Source organism: Tachypleus tridentatus, chromosome 1 (assembly GCF_004210375.1).
Source record: "Tachypleus tridentatus isolate NWPU-2018 chromosome 1, ASM421037v1, whole genome shotgun sequence".
In the NCBI taxonomy this organism is placed as follows: Eukaryota; Metazoa; Arthropoda; class Merostomata; order Xiphosura; family Limulidae; genus Tachypleus; species Tachypleus tridentatus.
In genome coordinates, this window is record NC_134825.1 from 107,295,859 (window position 1) to 107,315,228 (window position 19,370).

The window sequence follows — 19,370 nt, forward strand, 5'->3', positions numbered from 1 at the left end:
TCCATGTAGTATCATTATATATCACTTGTATAGTGAGTTCATGTAGTATCATTATATATCACTTGTATAGTGAGTCCATGTAGTATCATTATATATCACTTGTATAGTAGTCCATGTAGTATCATCATTATATATCACTTGTATAGTGGGTCCATGTAGTATCATTATATATCACTTGTATAGGGTCCATGTAGTATCATTATATATCACTTGTATAGTGGGTCCATGTAGTATCATTATATATCACTTGTATAGTGTCCATGTAGTATCATTATATATCACTTGTATTGTATAGTCCATGTAGTATCATTATATATCACTTGTATAGTGGGTCCATGTAGTATCATGTAGTATCATTATATATCACTTGTTGGTCCATGTAGTATCATTATATATCACTTGTATAGTGGGTCCATGTAGTATCATTATATATCACTTGTATAGTGGGTCCATGTAGTATCATCATATATATCACTTGTATAGTGGGTCCATGTAGTATCATTATATATCACTTGTATAGTGGGTCCATGTAGTATCATTATATATCACTTGTATAGTGGGTCCATGTAGTATCATTATATATCACTTGTATAGTGGGTCCATGTAGTATCATTATATATCACTTGTATAGTGGGTCCATGTAGTATCATTATATATCACTTGTATAGTGGGTCCATGTAGTATCATTATATATCACTTGTATAGTGGGTCCATGTAGTATCATTATATATGTCCATGTAGTATCATTATATATCACTTGTATAGTGGGTCCATGTAGTATCATTATATATCACTTGTATAGTGGGTCCATGTAGTATCATTATATATCACTTGTATAGTGGGTCCATGTAGTATCATTATATATCACTTGTATAGTGGGTCCATGTAGTATCATTATATATCACTTGTATAGTGGGTCCATGTAGTATCATTATATATCACTTGTATAGTGGGTCCATGTAGTATCATTATATATCACTTGTATAGTGAGTCCATGTAGTATCATTATATATCAGTGGGTCCTTGTATAGTGGGTCCATGTAGTATCATTATATATCATTATTGTATAGTGGGTCCATGTAGTATCATTATATATCACTTGTATAGTGGGTCCATGTAGTATCATTATATATCACTTGTATAGTGGGTCCATGTAGTATCATTATATATCACTTGTATCACTTGTATAGTGGTCCATGTAGTATCATTATATATCACTTGTATAGTGGGTCCATGTAGTATCATTATATATCACTTGTATAGTGGGTCCATGTAGTATCATTATATATCACTTGTATAGTGGGTCCATGTAGTATCATTATATATCACTTGTATAGTGGGTCCATGTAGTATCATTATATATCACTTGTATAGTGTAGTCCATGTAGTATCATGTAGTATCATTATATATCACTTGTATAGTGGGTCCATGTAGTATCATTATATATCACTTGTATAGTGGGTCCATGTAGTATCATTATATATCACTTGTATAGTGGGTCCATGTAGTATCATTATATATCACTTGTATAGTGGGTCCATGTAGTATCATTATATATCACTTGTATAGTGGGTCCATGTAGTATCATTATATATCACTTGTATAGTGGGTCCATGTAGTATCATTATATATCACTTGTATAGTGGGTCCATGTAGTATCATTATATATCACTTGTATAGTGGGTCCATGTAGTATCATTATATATCACTTGTATAGTGGGTCCATGTAGTATCATTATATATCACTTGTATAGTGGGTCCATGTAGTATCATTATATATCACTTGTATAGTGGGTCCATGTAGTATCATTATATATCACTTGTATAGTGGGTCCATGTAGTATCATTATATATCACTTGTATAGTGGGTCCATGTAGTATCATTATATATCACTTGTATAGTGGGTCCATGTAGTATCATTATATATCACTTGTATAGTGGGTCCATGTAGTATCATTATATATCACTTGTATAGTGGGTCCATGTAGTATCATTATATATCACTTGTATAGTCCATGTAGTCCATGTAGTATCATATATATATCACTTGTATAGTGGGTCCATGTAGTATCATTATATATCACTTGTATAGTGGGTCCATGTAGTATCATTATATATCACTTGTATAGTGAGTTCATGTAGTATCATTATATATCACTTGTATAGTGGGTCCATGTAGTATCATTATATATCACTTGTATAGTGGGTCCATGTAGTATCATTATATATCACTTGTATAGTGTAGTATCCACTTGTATATGTCCATGTAGTATCATTATATATCACTTGTATAGTGGGTCCATGTAGTATCATTATATATCACTTGTATAGTGGGTCCATGTAGTATCATTATATATCACTTGTATAGTGGGTCCATGTAGTATCATTATATATCACTTGTATAGTGGGTCCATGTAGTATCATTATATATCACTTGTATAGTGGGTCCATGTAGTATCATTATATATCACTTGTATAGTGGGTCCATGTAGTATCATTATATATCACTTGTATAGTGGGTCCATGTAGTATCATTATATATCACTTGTATAGTGAGTCCATGTAGTATCATTATATATCACTTGTATAGTGAGTCCATGTAGTATCATTATATATCACTTGTATAGTGGGTCCATGTAGTATCATTATATATCACTTGTATAGTGGGTCCATGTAGTATCATTATATATCACTTGTATAGTGGGTCCATGTAGTATCATTATATATCACTTGTATAGTGGGTCCATGTAGTATCATTATATATCACTTGTATAGTGGGTCCATGTAGTATCATTATATATCACTTGTATAGTGGGTCCATGTAGTATCATTATATATCACTTGTATAGTGGGTCCATGTAGTATCATTATATATCACTTGTATAGTGGGTCCATGTAGTATCATTATATATCACTTGTATAGTGGGTCCATGTAGTATCATTATATATCACTTGTATAGTGGGTCCATGTAGTATCATTATATATCACTTGTATAGTGGGTCCATGTAGTATCACTATATATCACTTGTATAGTGGGTCCATGTAGTATCATTATATATCACTTGTATAGTGGGTCCATGTAGTATCATCATTATATATCACTTGTATAGTGGGTCCATGTAGTATCATTATATATCACTTGTATAGTGGGTCCATGTAGTATCATTATATATCACTTGTATAGTGGGTCCATGTAGTATCATTATATATCACTTGTATAGTGGGTCCATGTAGTATCATTATATATCACTTGTATAGTGGGTCCATGTAGTATCATTATATATCACTTGTATAGTGGGTCCATGTAGTATCATTATATATCACTTGTATAGTGGGTCCATGTAGTATCATTATATATCACTTGTATAGTGGGTCCATGTAGTATCATTATATATCACTTGTATAGTGGGTCCATGTAGTATCATTATATATCACTTGTATAGTGGGTCCATGTAGTATCATTATATATCACTTGTATAGTGGGTCCATGTAGTATCATTATATATCACTTGTATAGTGAGTCCATGTAGTATCATTATATATCACTTGTATAGTGAGTCCATGTAGTATCATTATATATCACTTGTTGTATCCATGTAGTATCATTATATATCAATTGTATAGTGGGTCTATGTATTTTCATTATATATCACTTGTATAGTGAGTTCATGTAGTATCATTATATATCATTTGTATAGTGAGTTCATGTAGTATCATTATATATCACTTGTATAGTGTCCATGTAGTATCATTATATATCATGTATAGTGGGTCCATGTAGTATCATTATATATCACTTGTATAGTGGTCCATGTAGTCCATGTAGTATCATTATATATCACTTGTATAGTGGGTCCATGTAGTATCATTATATATCACTTGTATAGTGGGTCCATGTAGTATCATTATATATCACTTGTATAGTGGGTCCATGTAGCATCACTATATATCACTTGTATAGTGTATCCATGCGGGTCCATGTAGTATCATTATGTATCATTTGTATAGTGGGTTCATGTAGTATCATTATATATCACTTGTATAGTGAGTCCATGTAGTATCATTATATATCACTTGTATAGTGAGTCCATGTAGTATCATTATATATCACTTGTATAGTGAGTCCATGTAGTATCATTATATATCACTTGTATAGTGGGTCCATGTAGTATCATTATATATCACTTGTATAGTGGGTCCATGTAGTATCATTATATATCACTTGTATAGTGGGTCCATGTAGTATCATTATATATCACTTGTATACTTGTATGTGGTCCATGTAGTATCATTATATATCACTTGTATAGTGGGTCCATGTAGTATCATTATATATCACTTGTATAGTGGGTCCATGTAGTATCATTATATATCACTTGTATAGTGGGTCCATGTAGTATCATTATATATCACTTGTATAGTGGTCCATGTCCATGTAGTATCATTATATATCACTTGTATAGTGGGTCCATGTAGTATCATTATATATCACTTGTATAGTGGGTCCATGTAGTATCATTATATATCACTTGTATAGTGGGTCCATGTAGTATCATTATATATCACTTGTATAGTGGGTCCATGTAGTATCACTATATATCACTTGTATAGTGGGTCCATGTAGTATCATTATATATCACTTGTATAGTGGGTCCATGTAGTATCATTATATATCACTTGTATAGTGAGTTCATGTAGTATCATTATATATCACTTGTATAGTGGGTCCATGTAGTATCATTATATATCACTTGTATAGTGGGTCCATGTAGTATCATTATATATCACTTGTATAGTGGGTCCATGTAGTATCATTATATATCACTTGTATAGTGGGTCCATGTAGTATCATTATATATCACTTGTATAGTGGGTCCATGTAGTATCATTATATATCACTTGTATAGTGGGTCCATGTAGTATCATTATATATCACTTGTATAGTGGGTCCATGTAGTATCATTATATATCACTTGTATAGTGGGTCCATGTAGTATCACTATATATGTATGTAGTATCATTATATATCACTTGTATAGTGAGTTCATGTAGTATCATTATATATCACTTGTATAGTGAGTCCATGTAGTATCATTATATATCACTTGTATAGTGTCCATGTAGTATCATTATATATCACTTGTATAGTGGGTCCATGTAGTATCATTATATATATATCCATGTAGTATCACTTGTATCACTTGTATAGTGAGTCCATGTAGTATCATTATATATCACTTGTATAGTGGGTCCATGTAGTATCATTATATATCACTTGTATAGTGGGTCCATGTAGTATCATTATATATCACTTGTATAGTGGGTCCATGTAGTATCATTATATATCACTTGTATAGTGGGTCCATGTAGTATCATTATATATCACTTGTATAGTGGGTCCATGTAGTATCACTTGTATAGTGGGTCCATGTATCACTTGTATAGTGGTCCATGTAGTATCATTATATATCACTTGTATAGTGGGTCCATGTAGTATCATTATATATCACTTGTATAGTGGGTCCATGTAGTATCATTATATATCACTTGTATAGTGGGTCCATGTAGTATCATTATATATCACTTGTATAGTGGGTCCATGTAGTATCACTATATATCTTGTATAGTGGGTCCATGTAGTATCATTATATATCACTTGTATAGTGGGTCCATGTAGTATCATTATATATCACTTGTATAGTGGGTCCATGTAGTATCATTATATATCACTTGTATAGTGGGTCCATGTAGTATCATTATATATCACTTGTATAGTGGGTCCATGTAGTATCATTATATATCACTTGTATAGTGGGTCCATGTAGTATCATTATATATCACTTGTATAGTGGGTCCATGTAGTATCCACTTGTATAGTAGTCCATGTAGTATCATTATATATCACTTGTATAGTGGGTCCATGTAGTATCATTATATATCACTTGTCCATAGTAGTCCATGTAGTATCATTATATATCACTTGTATAGTGGGTCCATGTAGTATCATTATATATCACTTGTATAGTGGGTCCATGTAGTATCATTATATATCACTTGTATAGTGAGTCCATGTAGTATCATTATATATCACTTGTATAGTGTCCATGTAGTCCATGTAGTATCACTATATATCACTTGTATAGTGGGTCCATGTAGTATCACTATATATCACTTGTATAGTGGGTCCATGTAGTATCATTATATATCACTTGTATAGTAGTCCATGTAGTATCACTATATATCACTTGTATAGTGGGTCCATGTAGTATCATTGTATATCACTTGTATAGTGGGTCCATGTAGTATCATTATATATCACTTGTATAGTGGGTCCATGTAGTATCATTATATATCACTTGTATAGTGGGTCCATGTAGTATCATTATATATCACTTGTATAGTGGGTCCATGTAGTATCATTATATATCACTTGTATAGTGGGTCCATGTAGTATCATTATATATCACTTGTATAGTGAGTCCATGTAGTATCATTATATATCACTTGTATAGTGGGTCCATGTAGTATCATTATATATCACTTGTATAGTGAGTCCATGTAGTATCATTATATATCACTTGTATAGTGAGTCCATGTAGTATCATTATATATCACTTGTATAGTCCATGTAGTATCATTATATATCCATGTGTATATATAGTATCATTATTGTATAGTGAGTCCATGTAGTATCACTATATATCACTTGTATAGTGGGTCCATGTAGTATCATTATATATCACTTGTATAGTGGGTCCATGTAGTATCATTATATATCACTTGTATAGTGGGTCCATGTAGTATCACTATATATCACTTGTATAGTGGGTCCATGTAGTATCATTATATATCACTTGTATAGTGGGTCCATGTAGTATCATTATATATCACTTGTATAGTGGGTCCATGTAGTATCACTATATATCACTTGTATAGTGAGTCCATGTAGTATCACTATATATCACTTGTATAGTGAGTCCATGTAGTATCATTATATATCACTTGTATAGTGGGTCCATGTAGTATCATTATATATCACTTGTATAGTGAGTCCATGTAGTATCACTATATATCACTTGTATAGTGGGTCCATGTAGTATCATTATATATCACTTGTATAGTGAGTCCATGTAGTATCATTATATATCACTTGTATAGTGAGTCCATGTAGTATCATTATATATCACTTGTATAGTGTGTCCATGTAGTATCACTATATATCACTTGTATAGTGGTATAGTCCATGTAGTATCATTATATATCACTTGTATAGTGGGTCCATGTAGTATCATTATATATCACTTGTATAGTGTGTCCATGTAGTATCATTATATATCACTTGTATAGTGGGTCCATGTAGTATCATTATATATCACTTGTATAGTGGGTCCATGTAGTATCACTATATATCAATTGTATAGTGGGTCCATGTAGTATCACTATATATCAATTGTATAGTGGAGTCCATGTAGTATCATTATATATCACATTGTATCATTATATATCACTTGTATAGTGAGTCCATGTAGTATCATTATATATCACTTGTATAGTGAGTCCATGTAGTATCATTATATATCACTTGTATAGTGGGTCCATGTAGTATCACTATATATCACTTGTATAGTTAGTCCATGTAGTATCACTATATATCACTTGTATAGTGGGAGTCCATGTAGTATCATTATATATCACTTGTATAGTGAGTCCATGTAGTATCATTATATATCACTTGTATAGTGAGTCCATGTAGTATCACTATATATCAATTGTATAGTGTGTCCATGTAGTATCACTATATATCAATTGTATAGTGGATCCATGTAGTATCATTATATATCACTTGTATAGTGAATCCATGTAGTATCATTATGTATCACTTGTATAGTGTGTCCATGTAGTATCACTATATATCACTTGTATAGTGTGTCCATGTAGTATCACTATATATCAATTGTATAGTGTGTCCATGTAGTATCACTATATATCAATTGTATAGTGGATCCATGTAGTATCATTATATATCACTTGTATAGTGTGTCCATGTAGTATCATTATATATCAATTGTATAGTGAGTCCATGTAGTATCATTATATATCACTTGTATAGTGGGTCCATATAGCATCACTATATATCACTTGTATAGTTAGTCCATGTAGTATCACTATATATCACTTGTATAGTGGGTCCATGTAGTATCATTATATATCACTTGTATATTGAGTCCATGTAGTATCATTATATATCACTTGTATAGTGAGTCCATGTAGTATCACTATATATCACTTGTATAGTGTGTCCATGTAGTATCACTATATATCAATTGTATAGTGGATCCATGTAGTATCATTATGTATCACTTGTATAGTGAGTCCATGTAGTATCATTATATATCACTTGTATAGTGTGTCCATGTAGTATCACTATGTATACTTGTATAATGGACCCTCCATGTAGTATCAAAATATATCACTTGTATAGTGGGTCCATGTAGTATCATTATATATCACTTGTATAGTGAGTCCATGTAGTATCATTATATATCACTTGTATAGTGAGTCCATGTAGTATCATTATATATCACTTGTATAGTGAGTTCATGTAGTATCACTATATATCACTTGTATAGTGGGTCCATGTAGTATCACTATATATCAATTGTATAGTGGGTCCATGTAGTATCATTATATATCACTTGTATAGTGGGTCCATGTAGTATCATTATATATCACTTGTATAGTAGGTCCATGTAGTATCGCTATATATCACTTGTATAGTGGGTCCATGTAGTATCATTATATATCACTTGTATAGTGGATCCATGTAGTATCATTATATATCACTTGTATAGTGGGTCCATGTAGTATCACTATATATCACTTGTATAGTGAGTCCATGTAGTATCACTATATATCACTTGTATAGTGAGTCCATGTAGTATCATTATATATCACTTGTATAGTGGGTCCATGTAGCATCACTATATATCACTTGTATAGTGAGTCCATGTAGTATCACTATATATCAATTGTATAGTGGGTCCATGTGGTATCATTATATATCACTTGTATATTGAGTCCATGTAATATCATTATATATCACTTGTATAGTGAATCCATGTAGTATCATTATGTATCACTTGTATAGTGTGTCCATGTAGTATCACTAAATATCAATTGTATAGTGTGTCCATGTAGTATCACTAAATATTAATTGTATAGTGTGTCCATGTAGTATCACTAAATATCAATTGTATAGTGGATCCATGTAGTATCATTATATATCACTTGTATAGTGTGTCCATGTAGTATCACTATGTATCAATTGTATAGTGAGTCCATGTAAGTATCATTATATATCACTTGTATAGTGGGTCCATGTAGCATCACTTTATATCACTTGTATAGTTAGTCCATGTAGTATCACTATATATCACTTGTATATTGAGTCCATGTAATATCATTATATATCACTTGTATATTGAGTCCATGTAATATCATTATATATCACTTGTATATTGAGTCCATGTAATATCACTAAATATCAATTGTATAGTGTGTCCATGTAGTATCACTAAATATCAATTGTATAGTGGATCCATGTAGTATCATTATGTATCACTTGTATAGTGAGTCCATGTACTCTCATTATCTATCACTTGTATAGTGTGTCCATGTAGTATCACTAAATATCAATTGTATAGTGTGTCCATGTAGTATCACTAAATATCAATTGTATAGTGGATCCATGTAGTATCATTATGTATCTCTTGTATAGTGTGCCCATGTAGTATCATTATGTATCACTTGTATAGTGTGCCCATGTAGTATTATTATATATCACTTGTATAGTGGGTCCATGTAGTATTATTATATATCACTTGTATAGTGGGTCCATGTAGTATCACTAAATATTAATTGTATAGTGTGTCCATGTAGTATCACTAAATGTCAATTGTATAGTGGATCCATGTAGTATCATTATGTATCACTTGTATAGTGTGTCCATGTAGTATAACTATGTATCAATTGTATAGTGAGTCCATGTAATATCATTATATATCACTTGTATAGTGGGTCCATGTAGCATCACTTTATATCACTTGTATAGTGGGTCCATGTAGCATCACTTTATATCACTTGTATAGTTAGTCCATGTAGTATCACTATATATCACTTGTATATTGAGTCCATGTAATATCATTATATATCACTTGTATATTGAGTCCATGTAATATCATTATATATCACTTGTATATTGAGTCCATGTAATATCACTAAATATCAATTGTATAGTGTGTCCATGTAGTATCACTAAATATCAATTGTATAGTGGATCCATGTAGTATCATTATGTATCACTTGTATAGTGAGTCCATGTACTCTCATTATCTATCACTTGTATAGTGTGTCCATGTAGTATCACTAAATATCAATTGTATAGTGTGTCCATGTAGTATCACTAAATATCAATTGTATAGTGGATCCATGTAGTATCATTATGTATCTCTTGTATAGTGTGCCCATGTAGTATCATTATGTATCACTTGTATAGTGTGCCCATGTAGTATTATTATATATCACTTGTATAGTGGGTCCATGTAGTATTATTATATATTACTTGTATAGTGGGTCCATGTAGTATCACTATGTATGACTTGTATAATGGACCCTTGTAGTATCAAAATATTTCAATTGTATAGAGGGTCCATGTTGTATCATTATATATCACTTGTATAGTCAGTCCATGTAATATCATTATATATCACTTGTATTCTGAGTCTATGTAGTATCATTATATATCACTTGTATTCTGAGTCTATGTAGTATCATTATATATCACTTGTAGAGTGAGTTCATGTAGCATCACTATATATCACTTGTATAGTGAGTCCATGTAGTATCACTATATATCAATTGTATAGTGGGTCCATGTGGTATCCTTTTATATCACTTGTATATTGCGTCCATGTAATATCATTATATATCACTTGTATAGTAGGTCCATGTAGTATCGCTATATATCAGTTGTATAGTGGGTCTATGTATTTTCATTATATATCACTTGTATAGTGGATCCATGTAGTATCATTATGTATCACTTGTATAGTGGGTCCATGTAGCATCACTATATATCACTTGTATAGTGAGTCCATGTAGTATCACTATATATCACTTGTATAGTGAGTCCATGTAGTATCGCTATATATCAGTTGTATAGTGGGTCCATGTAGCATCACGATATATCACTTGTATAGTGAGTCCATGTAGTATCACTATATATCAATTGTATAGTGGGTCCATGTGGTATCATTATATATCACTTGTATATTGAGTCTATGTAATATCATTATATATCACTTGTATAGTGAATCCATGTACTCTCATTATGTATCACTTGTATAGTGTGTCCATGTAGTATCACTAAATATTAATTGTATAGTGTGTCCATGTAGTATCACTAAATATTAATTGTATAGTGTGTCCATGTAGTATCACTTAATATCAATTGTATAGTGGATCCATGTAGTATCATTATGTATCACTTGTATAGTGTGTCCATGTAGTATAACTATGTATCAATTGTATAGTGAGTCCATGTAATATCATTATATATCACTTGTATAGTGGGTCCATATAGCATCACTTTATATCACTTGTATAGTTAGTCCATGTAGTATCACTATATATCACTTGTATATTGAGTCCATGTAATATCATTATATATCACTTGTATATTGAGTCCATGTAATATCATTATATATCACTTGTATATTGAGTCCATTTAGTATCACTAAATATCAATTGTATAGTGTGTCCATGTAGTATCACTAAATATCAATTGTATAGTGGATCCATGTAGTATCATTATGTATCACTTGTATAGTGTGCCCATGTAGTATCATTATATATCTCTTGTATAGTGTGCCCATGTAGTATCACTATATATCACTTGTATAGTGTGTCAATGTAGTATCACTAAATATCAATTGTATAGTGTGTCCATGTAGTATCACTAAATATCAATTGTATAGTGGATCCATGTAGTATCATTATGTATCACTTGTATAGTGTGCCCATGTAGTATTATTATATATTACTTGTATAGTGGGTCCATGTAGTATCACTATGTATCAATTGTATATTGGATCCATGTAGTATCACTATGTATCAATTGTATATTGGATCCATGTAGTATAACTATGTATCAATTGTATAGTGAGTCCATGTAATATCATTATATATCACTTGTATAGTGGGTCCATATAGCATCACTTTATATCACTTGTATAGTTAGTCCATGTAGTATCACTATATATCACTTGTATATTGAGTCCATGTAATATCATTATATATCACTTGTATATTGAGTCCATGTAATATCATTATATATCACTTGTATATTGAGTCCATTTAGTATCACTAAATATCAATTGTATAGTGTGTCCATGTAGTATCACTAAATATCAATTGTATAGTGGATCCATGTAGTATCATTATGTATCACTTGTATAGTGTGCCCATGTAGTATCATTATATATCTCTTGTATAGTGTGCCCATGTAGTATCACTATATATCACTTGTATAGTGTGTCAATGTAGTATCACTAAATATCAATTGTATAGTGTGTCCATGTAGTATCACTAAATATCAATTGTATAGTGGATCCATGTAGTATCATTATGTATCACTTGTATAGTGTGCCCATGTAGTATTATTATATATTACTTGTATAGTGGGTCCATGTAGTATCACTATGTATCAATTGTATATTGGATCCATGTAGTATCACTATGTATCAATTGTATATTGGATCCATGTAGTATCACTATGTATCAATTGTATATTGGATCCATGTAGTATCATTATATATCACTTGTATAGTGGGTCCATGTAGTATTATTATATATTACTTGTATAGTGGGTCCATGTAGTATCACTATGTATGACTTGTATAATGGACCCTTGTAGTATCAAAATATTTCAATTGTATAGAGGGTCCATGTTGTATCATTATATATCACTTGTATAGTCAGTCCATGTAATATCATTATATATCACTTGTATTCTCAGTCCATGTAATATCATTATATATCACTTGTATAGTGGTTCCATGTAGTATCACTATATATCTCTTGTATGGTGGGTTTATGTATTATCATTATATATCACTTGTATAGTGGATCCATGTAGTATCACTATGTATCAATTGTATATTGGATCCATGTAGTATCACTATGTATCAATTGTATATTGGATCCATGTAGTATCACTATGTATCAATTGTATATTGGATCCATGTAGTATCATTATATATCACTTGTATAGTGGATCCATGTAGTATCATTATATATCACTTGATTAATGAATCTATGTAGCATCATTATATACACTTTGTTAATGGTCCTGAGCTGATAGTGCAGAGTTCGTTCAACAACATATAATGAGCTCGACCTTTCAATCCGTATTTTAGAACCTAACTGTCCTAACTCAGGAAAAGAACATAAAGCTTTGGAAAAGTAAATCCAACACATAAACACAAGAATGAAAATATGGTGTTGTTCTTAAATTGAAAGGAAAGTCCCAACTTGAAAAATATTTAATCAAATTGTTCTAAACGATATAAATATTCTTAGATTGGAAAAATTGAACAGGAGAGAAACAAATGTTAAAAATTGGATGTGAGTAAGTTTCCAGTAGTTGTGTAAATAAGTTGGGATGTTTTTCTGTACGTTAATATTCTAGGTTTTATTATTTCTTTTCGGATAAGACTTGTGGAGGACTGTGGTGACTTTGTTCTTAACAACAGCCGGGACGTTCTGTAAAGAACAGTGTTATACTGTTCTAGCAGTGTGTTGTCTTCTGGAAGTCTTGAAACTACGGGTGAGTATTGTCTTTTGAAGTCCTGAAGCTACAGTAAGTGCTCATTAAGAACATATTAATAACTTTATTTGGTGTATGTAGAGCAAACATTTGGGTTATACTTGTTATGAGACATTAATATTAGGCCTAATGTATTTTTAATAATGCTTTCTTAATCTAGTCTCTAATGGAGAATTAGAAAAAACGCAAATATTAGTGTTCCAAATACGCTACATTTACGCAGTTCTTACAAATATAGTAGGCCTAATACCAAATTACCAGTTTGTAAAAGTGCAGTCACACCGAGGGGGGGGGCAGCGGTAAGATTTACAACTCTAAAACCTGAGGTTCCATTTCCGCGGCGGATACAACAGTTAACACATTGTGGCTTTACTCTAGAACGAACAAACAACCTAACTAGTATAAGGTATCTAAACAACACTGTTATATAAGGTTCTCAGTTAAAGCAATCTTATCTGGTTTTATGTAAAGTAAAACGATAAAAACACCTGACGTTTTAACACATGTAGAATATTTATTTGTATCTTTGGAAATGTAAAAATCCCATATGTATTAAAAATTTCCTGCTACAAAATGGAATACCCAAAACAGTGTTAATAAAGGATGTAAAATGAAGATAACCCAGAATTCGTGAGTATAACTAGTGTAGGGAAACCGTGATTGGTGCGACAGGGTTATTTATACGACACAGATCTGAAGAAACAACGAGTGAACGTGGAATGGTTTGACTACTTCACGAAACAGAATCGATCCGAAAAGCACTTGTATCCCAGCTGAATAATTTTCCTGGCTCTCTCCTATGATCAAGTACACTTTCCATAGGTACTCGCAAAGTAACAGATATGATAATTTAAACCTCTAGGTAGCGTTAATTAGCTCTCATACCACATGGCTATTTTAAGAACTTTTAACTCTGAAGAAGACATTTATTGGAAATAATTCCTTTGACACTTTCAGGTGACAAGTTCCCGCAGCGTGAAGACGCACGCTGTGTCACCATGGCAACGTGGGGTACTTCTACGGAGCGGACTCCTCTTGACAGGGGCTGCAGTCATAGGAGGGTTGCGTCTGAAACTGATGGGCTATCAGCTGCCACAGTTCAGCAGGTAAGGTTGGTCTAGATCCACGAACTGTTATCGCTATAGCTGGTTTGTAGATTCGAGAGTTCCATGGTTTGCATCTCGCAGCTGCAGAATCGTGTTTTGCACTTCAGGACTGTGGGTGCTTTATACGATTTACGATTAAATTTCACTATTTGAGTAGAGTAATCCAGTAGTTGGCTGCTGTATTCTACGGTTTAAAGTTAGAAATAACTGGCGCAGATAGTCCTTGGGTAGTTTTACGTGAATATCCAAAACAAACACTTAATCCTGGATATCTCAACAAACAGGATCCTAAAGGCCGTTTTTAACAAATTTAAGACACAGCTACAAAAGTGCTATCTAAGCATGGCTACCCCTAGTTACGAACTGAGAAAATGAAGGGAAAGTAACTTGTCAACAGTGCCCTCTACCACTTCTTTTCTGACTGACTAGAGGGTGTTGACTGCCACTTTTATAATGCAACTACGACCTGAAAATGTGTGGCATGTTTTCCAGGTAAGGAGACGCAAACTATGTATCTTAAGATTCACAAACTGGGTACATTAACCACACGGTTACGCCCGACCTTAAAGTTCCTATGGTGATAAAGGTTTTATTATATATATATATATGTTCTTCCTGAAATATATATTTAATACTTTGGAAGTTCCGATCAACAGGCACAGATATTTTACTATAACTGTCTTAATATTGATACCGTAAGCCTACAAGTGGGTCAACAGTAAGTTTCTGGATTTACATAGCAAAATCCAGGGTTCGATTCTCACTGTGTACAGACTGCAAATGGTGCTTTGTGTACTTTTACCTGCAAAAAATGATTCACGCCTATGACCCTCGGTGCTTCGCAACCAAACCAAGAATATAAAATTAAAATACTTAAATAAACGAGTAGTTACTTAGCAACACAATTTAAATAATAAATAGAGTGTAGGCACTACAATAGTTGGTGGTTGCTAAGCAACGAAGCTAAGAAATAATAAAGTTTCAATATTTAATTAGGTGTTAGTTGCTAAGCAACGAAGCTAAGAAATAATAAAGTTTCAATATTTAATTAGGTGTTAGTTGCTAAGCAACGAAGCTAAGAGATAATAAAGTTTCAATATTTAATTAGGTGTTAGTTGCTAAGCAACGAAGATAAGAGATAATAAAGTTTCAATATTTAATTAAGTGTTAGTTGCTAAGCAACGAAGCTAAGAGATAATAAAGTTTCAATATTTAATTAGGTGTTAGTTGCTAAGCAACGAAGCTAAGAGATAATAAAGTTTAAATATTTAATTAGGTGTTATTTGCTAAGCAACGAAGCTAAGAGATAATAAAGTTTAAATATTTAATTAGGTGTTAGTTGCTAAGTAACGAAGCTAAAATATAATAAAGTTTAAATATTTAATTAGGTGTTAGTTGGTAAGCAACGAAGCTAAGAGATAATAAAGTTTAAATATTTAATCAGATGTCAGTTGCTAAGCAACGAAGCTAAGAGATAATAAAGTTTAAATATTTAATTAGGTGTTAGTTGCTAAGTAACGAAGCTAAGAGATAATAAAGTTTAAATATTTAATTAGGTGTTAGTTGCTAAGCAACGAAGCTAAGAGATAATAAAGTTTAAATATTTAATTAGGTGTTAGTTGGTAAGCAACGAAGCTAAGAGATAATAAAGTTTAAATATTTAATCAGATGTCAGTTGCTAAGCAACGAAGCTAAGAGATAATAGTTTAAATATTTAATTAGGTGTTAGTTGCTAAGTAACGAAGCTAAGAGATAATAAAGTTTAAATATTTAATTAGGTGTTAGTTGCTACAAACGAAGCTAAGAGATAATAAAGTTTAAATATTTAATTAGGTGTTAGTTGCTAAGCAACGAAGCTAAGAGATAATAAAGTTTAAATATTTAATTAGGTGTTAGTTGCTAAGTAACGAAGCTAAGATATAATAAAGTTTAAATATTTAATTAGGTGTTAGTTGGTAAGCAACGAAGCTAAGAGATAATAAAGTTTAAATATTTAATTAGGTGTTAGTTGCTAAGCAACGAAGTTAACATATAATAAAGTTTAAATATTTATTCAGATGTCAGTTGCTAAGCAACGAAGCTAAGAGATAAAGTTTAAATATTTAATTAGGTGTTAGTTGCTAAGTAGCAAAGCTAAGAGATAATAAAGTTTAAATATTTAATTAGGTGTTATTTGCTAAGCAACGAAGCTAAGAGATAATAAAGTTTAAATATTTAATTATGTGTTAGTTGCTAAGTAACGAAGCTAAGATATAATAAAGTTTAAATATTTAATTAGGTGTTAGTTGCTAAGCAACGAAGCTAAGAGATAATAAAGTTTCAATATTTAATCAGATGTCAGTTGCTAAGCAACGAAGCTAAGAGATAATAAAGTTTAAATATTTAATTAGGTGTTAGTTGCTAAGCAACGAAGCTAAGAGATAATAAAGTTTAAATATTTAATTAGGTGTTAGTTGGTAAGCAACGAAGCTAAGAGATAATAAAGTTTAAATATTTAATTAGGTGTTAGTTGCTAAGCAACGAAGTTAACATATAATAAAGTTTAAATATTTATTCAGGTATCAGTTGCTAAGCAACGAAGCTAAGAGATAAAGTTTAAATATTTAATTAGGTGTTAGTTGCTAAGTAACGAAGCTAAGAGATAATAAAGTTTAAATATTTAATTAGATGTTAATTGTTAACGACAAAGCTGAAAAAGTAAAGTTGAAGTTTGAAGAAGCTGATACAGTATCAGCTGTATAATTTCATCTCTCATATTATATCTTCAAATTCTCCCGTCGTCTGGCCTAGCTGAAAAGTTCTGGTATGAAACGAAAGATCCCTTAGGCAGTGATTTGTGGAGATTACAAAAGATAGATTTGAATTTTTGTTTAATTTCTATTCAAAATGGGCAGATAAATAAATTTGTAGTTAATGTGATTTTTCATTACAGATTTACGTTATTACTTAACCTTATTTCTGTGTTTATTAGCGCCACCTGGTGTTAAGTGTTTTAATTAAAAACTTTGAACTGTTTCAAGAGAGAAATGTATATAAACAGCTACAACTTCCAGCAAAAAAAGACAATAAAAACATTTATATGATGACTATAAATGTAAATTATATTGGTGTGAATGTTTAATTACATATTTCTTACATACAGGTTTACAGTATGCACGTTTCTACCGTTCTAGTTTCACTAACTTATTAGAAGTTTTCGTGTCGAACTAAAGTTTGAGAAATAACTGAATATATTAGCTATTAATAAATTGGGGTCTTATTTTTCTAAGGTTCGATAATCCAGCTGCTGTAGCGACTACCCCTACTCGTCAACTGACTTACAACTATCTTCTTTCGTTGAACGCTTGGTTACTACTTTATCCGTGTGATCTGTGCTGTGATTGGACGATGGGTTCTATTCCACTTGTGACAACACTATACGATATTCGTAACTTAGCAACAGTTTCCTTATATGTAACCATAATCGTGATTCTTCGGTGGACTTCCGGATCAGAGGAGAAACAAATAGCTGTTGTCAAGGTGATTGGAACTTCCAATATCCTATCTTTTTTTCACTTTTCTGCCAACTATACATTTCATTTAATAGTTTTTAACTGTAAAAACATAAAATATTTAGCAATGTTATGTTTCCAGTGGAACGGCGAGAAGTTTTTAGAACAAACTTGCTGTTATTAACCCTAAATGCTCGAGCAACAATAATGTGTTAAGAGATGTAAAACATTAGCACTAATTGAAGCATTCTGTTATATATACAACACATTAAATCATTACTAAGGTTGTTACTTTTGTTTGCACGTGCGTACTTGTCGACAGTTACATTAAATTGAAACTTGGAAACCTTTTCTTTTTTGAATCTAGTACTGAATACAATTATATTAATAATATTAAACATGAAGATTGTTTCTCAACAGGATAAAACTTTCAAAGGGTATTGTTTTTATTCCACTTGTAAAATATTACAGGTTACTGTCATAAAAAAAATCGAACTTTACCTCAGTGTAAGCGTTAGAGAAATTTGTGGTAAATTACAAAGTCTGAAGATTCCTTCTTCAGTGACCAAAGTTTTTAGTTTCCAATAATGAGTTTCGTAATTACATTCTTTTTGTTTTTACACTATTTGCTGATGGTACGTTTTTAGTTTCTGTAACGAGTTAGGGCAACGATGCACAGAGAAAAAATACAGATAAATAAAGAATGATATCACATAACAATAATTACAGAATAATATCACATAATAATGGTTAAAGATTGATATCACATAAAGATAATTACAGGATGATATCACATAATAATAGTTAAAGATTGATATCACATAACAATAATTAAAGAATGATATCACATAACAATAAAGAATGATATCACATAATAATTAAAGA

The 19,370-nt window shown here is 31.5% G+C and overlaps 1 protein-coding gene across 1 annotated transcript; it reads left to right on the top strand.

The window, feature by feature from the left end:
- The first annotated feature begins 13,778 nt into the window (after window positions 1-13,778).
- Window positions 13,779-18,776, top strand: LOC143253413 (protein O-mannosyl-transferase TMTC1-like). The gene is made up of 3 exons (XM_076507299.1): window positions 13,779-13,888; window positions 14,846-14,994; window positions 18,264-18,776. The coding sequence occupies exons 2-3, from the start codon at window positions 14,966-14,968 to the stop codon at window positions 18,667-18,669; spliced, it is 435 nt and encodes a 144-aa protein (XP_076363414.1). The 5' UTR covers window positions 13,779-13,888; window positions 14,846-14,965; the 3' UTR covers window positions 18,670-18,776.
- The last annotated feature ends 594 nt before the right edge of the window (window positions 18,777-19,370 follow it).

What these genes read in the sequence shown, in the direction of transcription:
- LOC143253413 (XM_076507299.1), top strand. Translation starts at nt 14,966, where the DNA reads ATGGGCTATCAGCTGCCACAGTTCAGCAG. An exon ending in CAGCTGCCACAGTTCAGCAG is followed by an intron (nt 14,995 to 18,263) that starts GTAAGGTTGGTC and finishes TATTTTTCTAAG; the next exon opens with GTTCGATAATCCAGCTGCTG.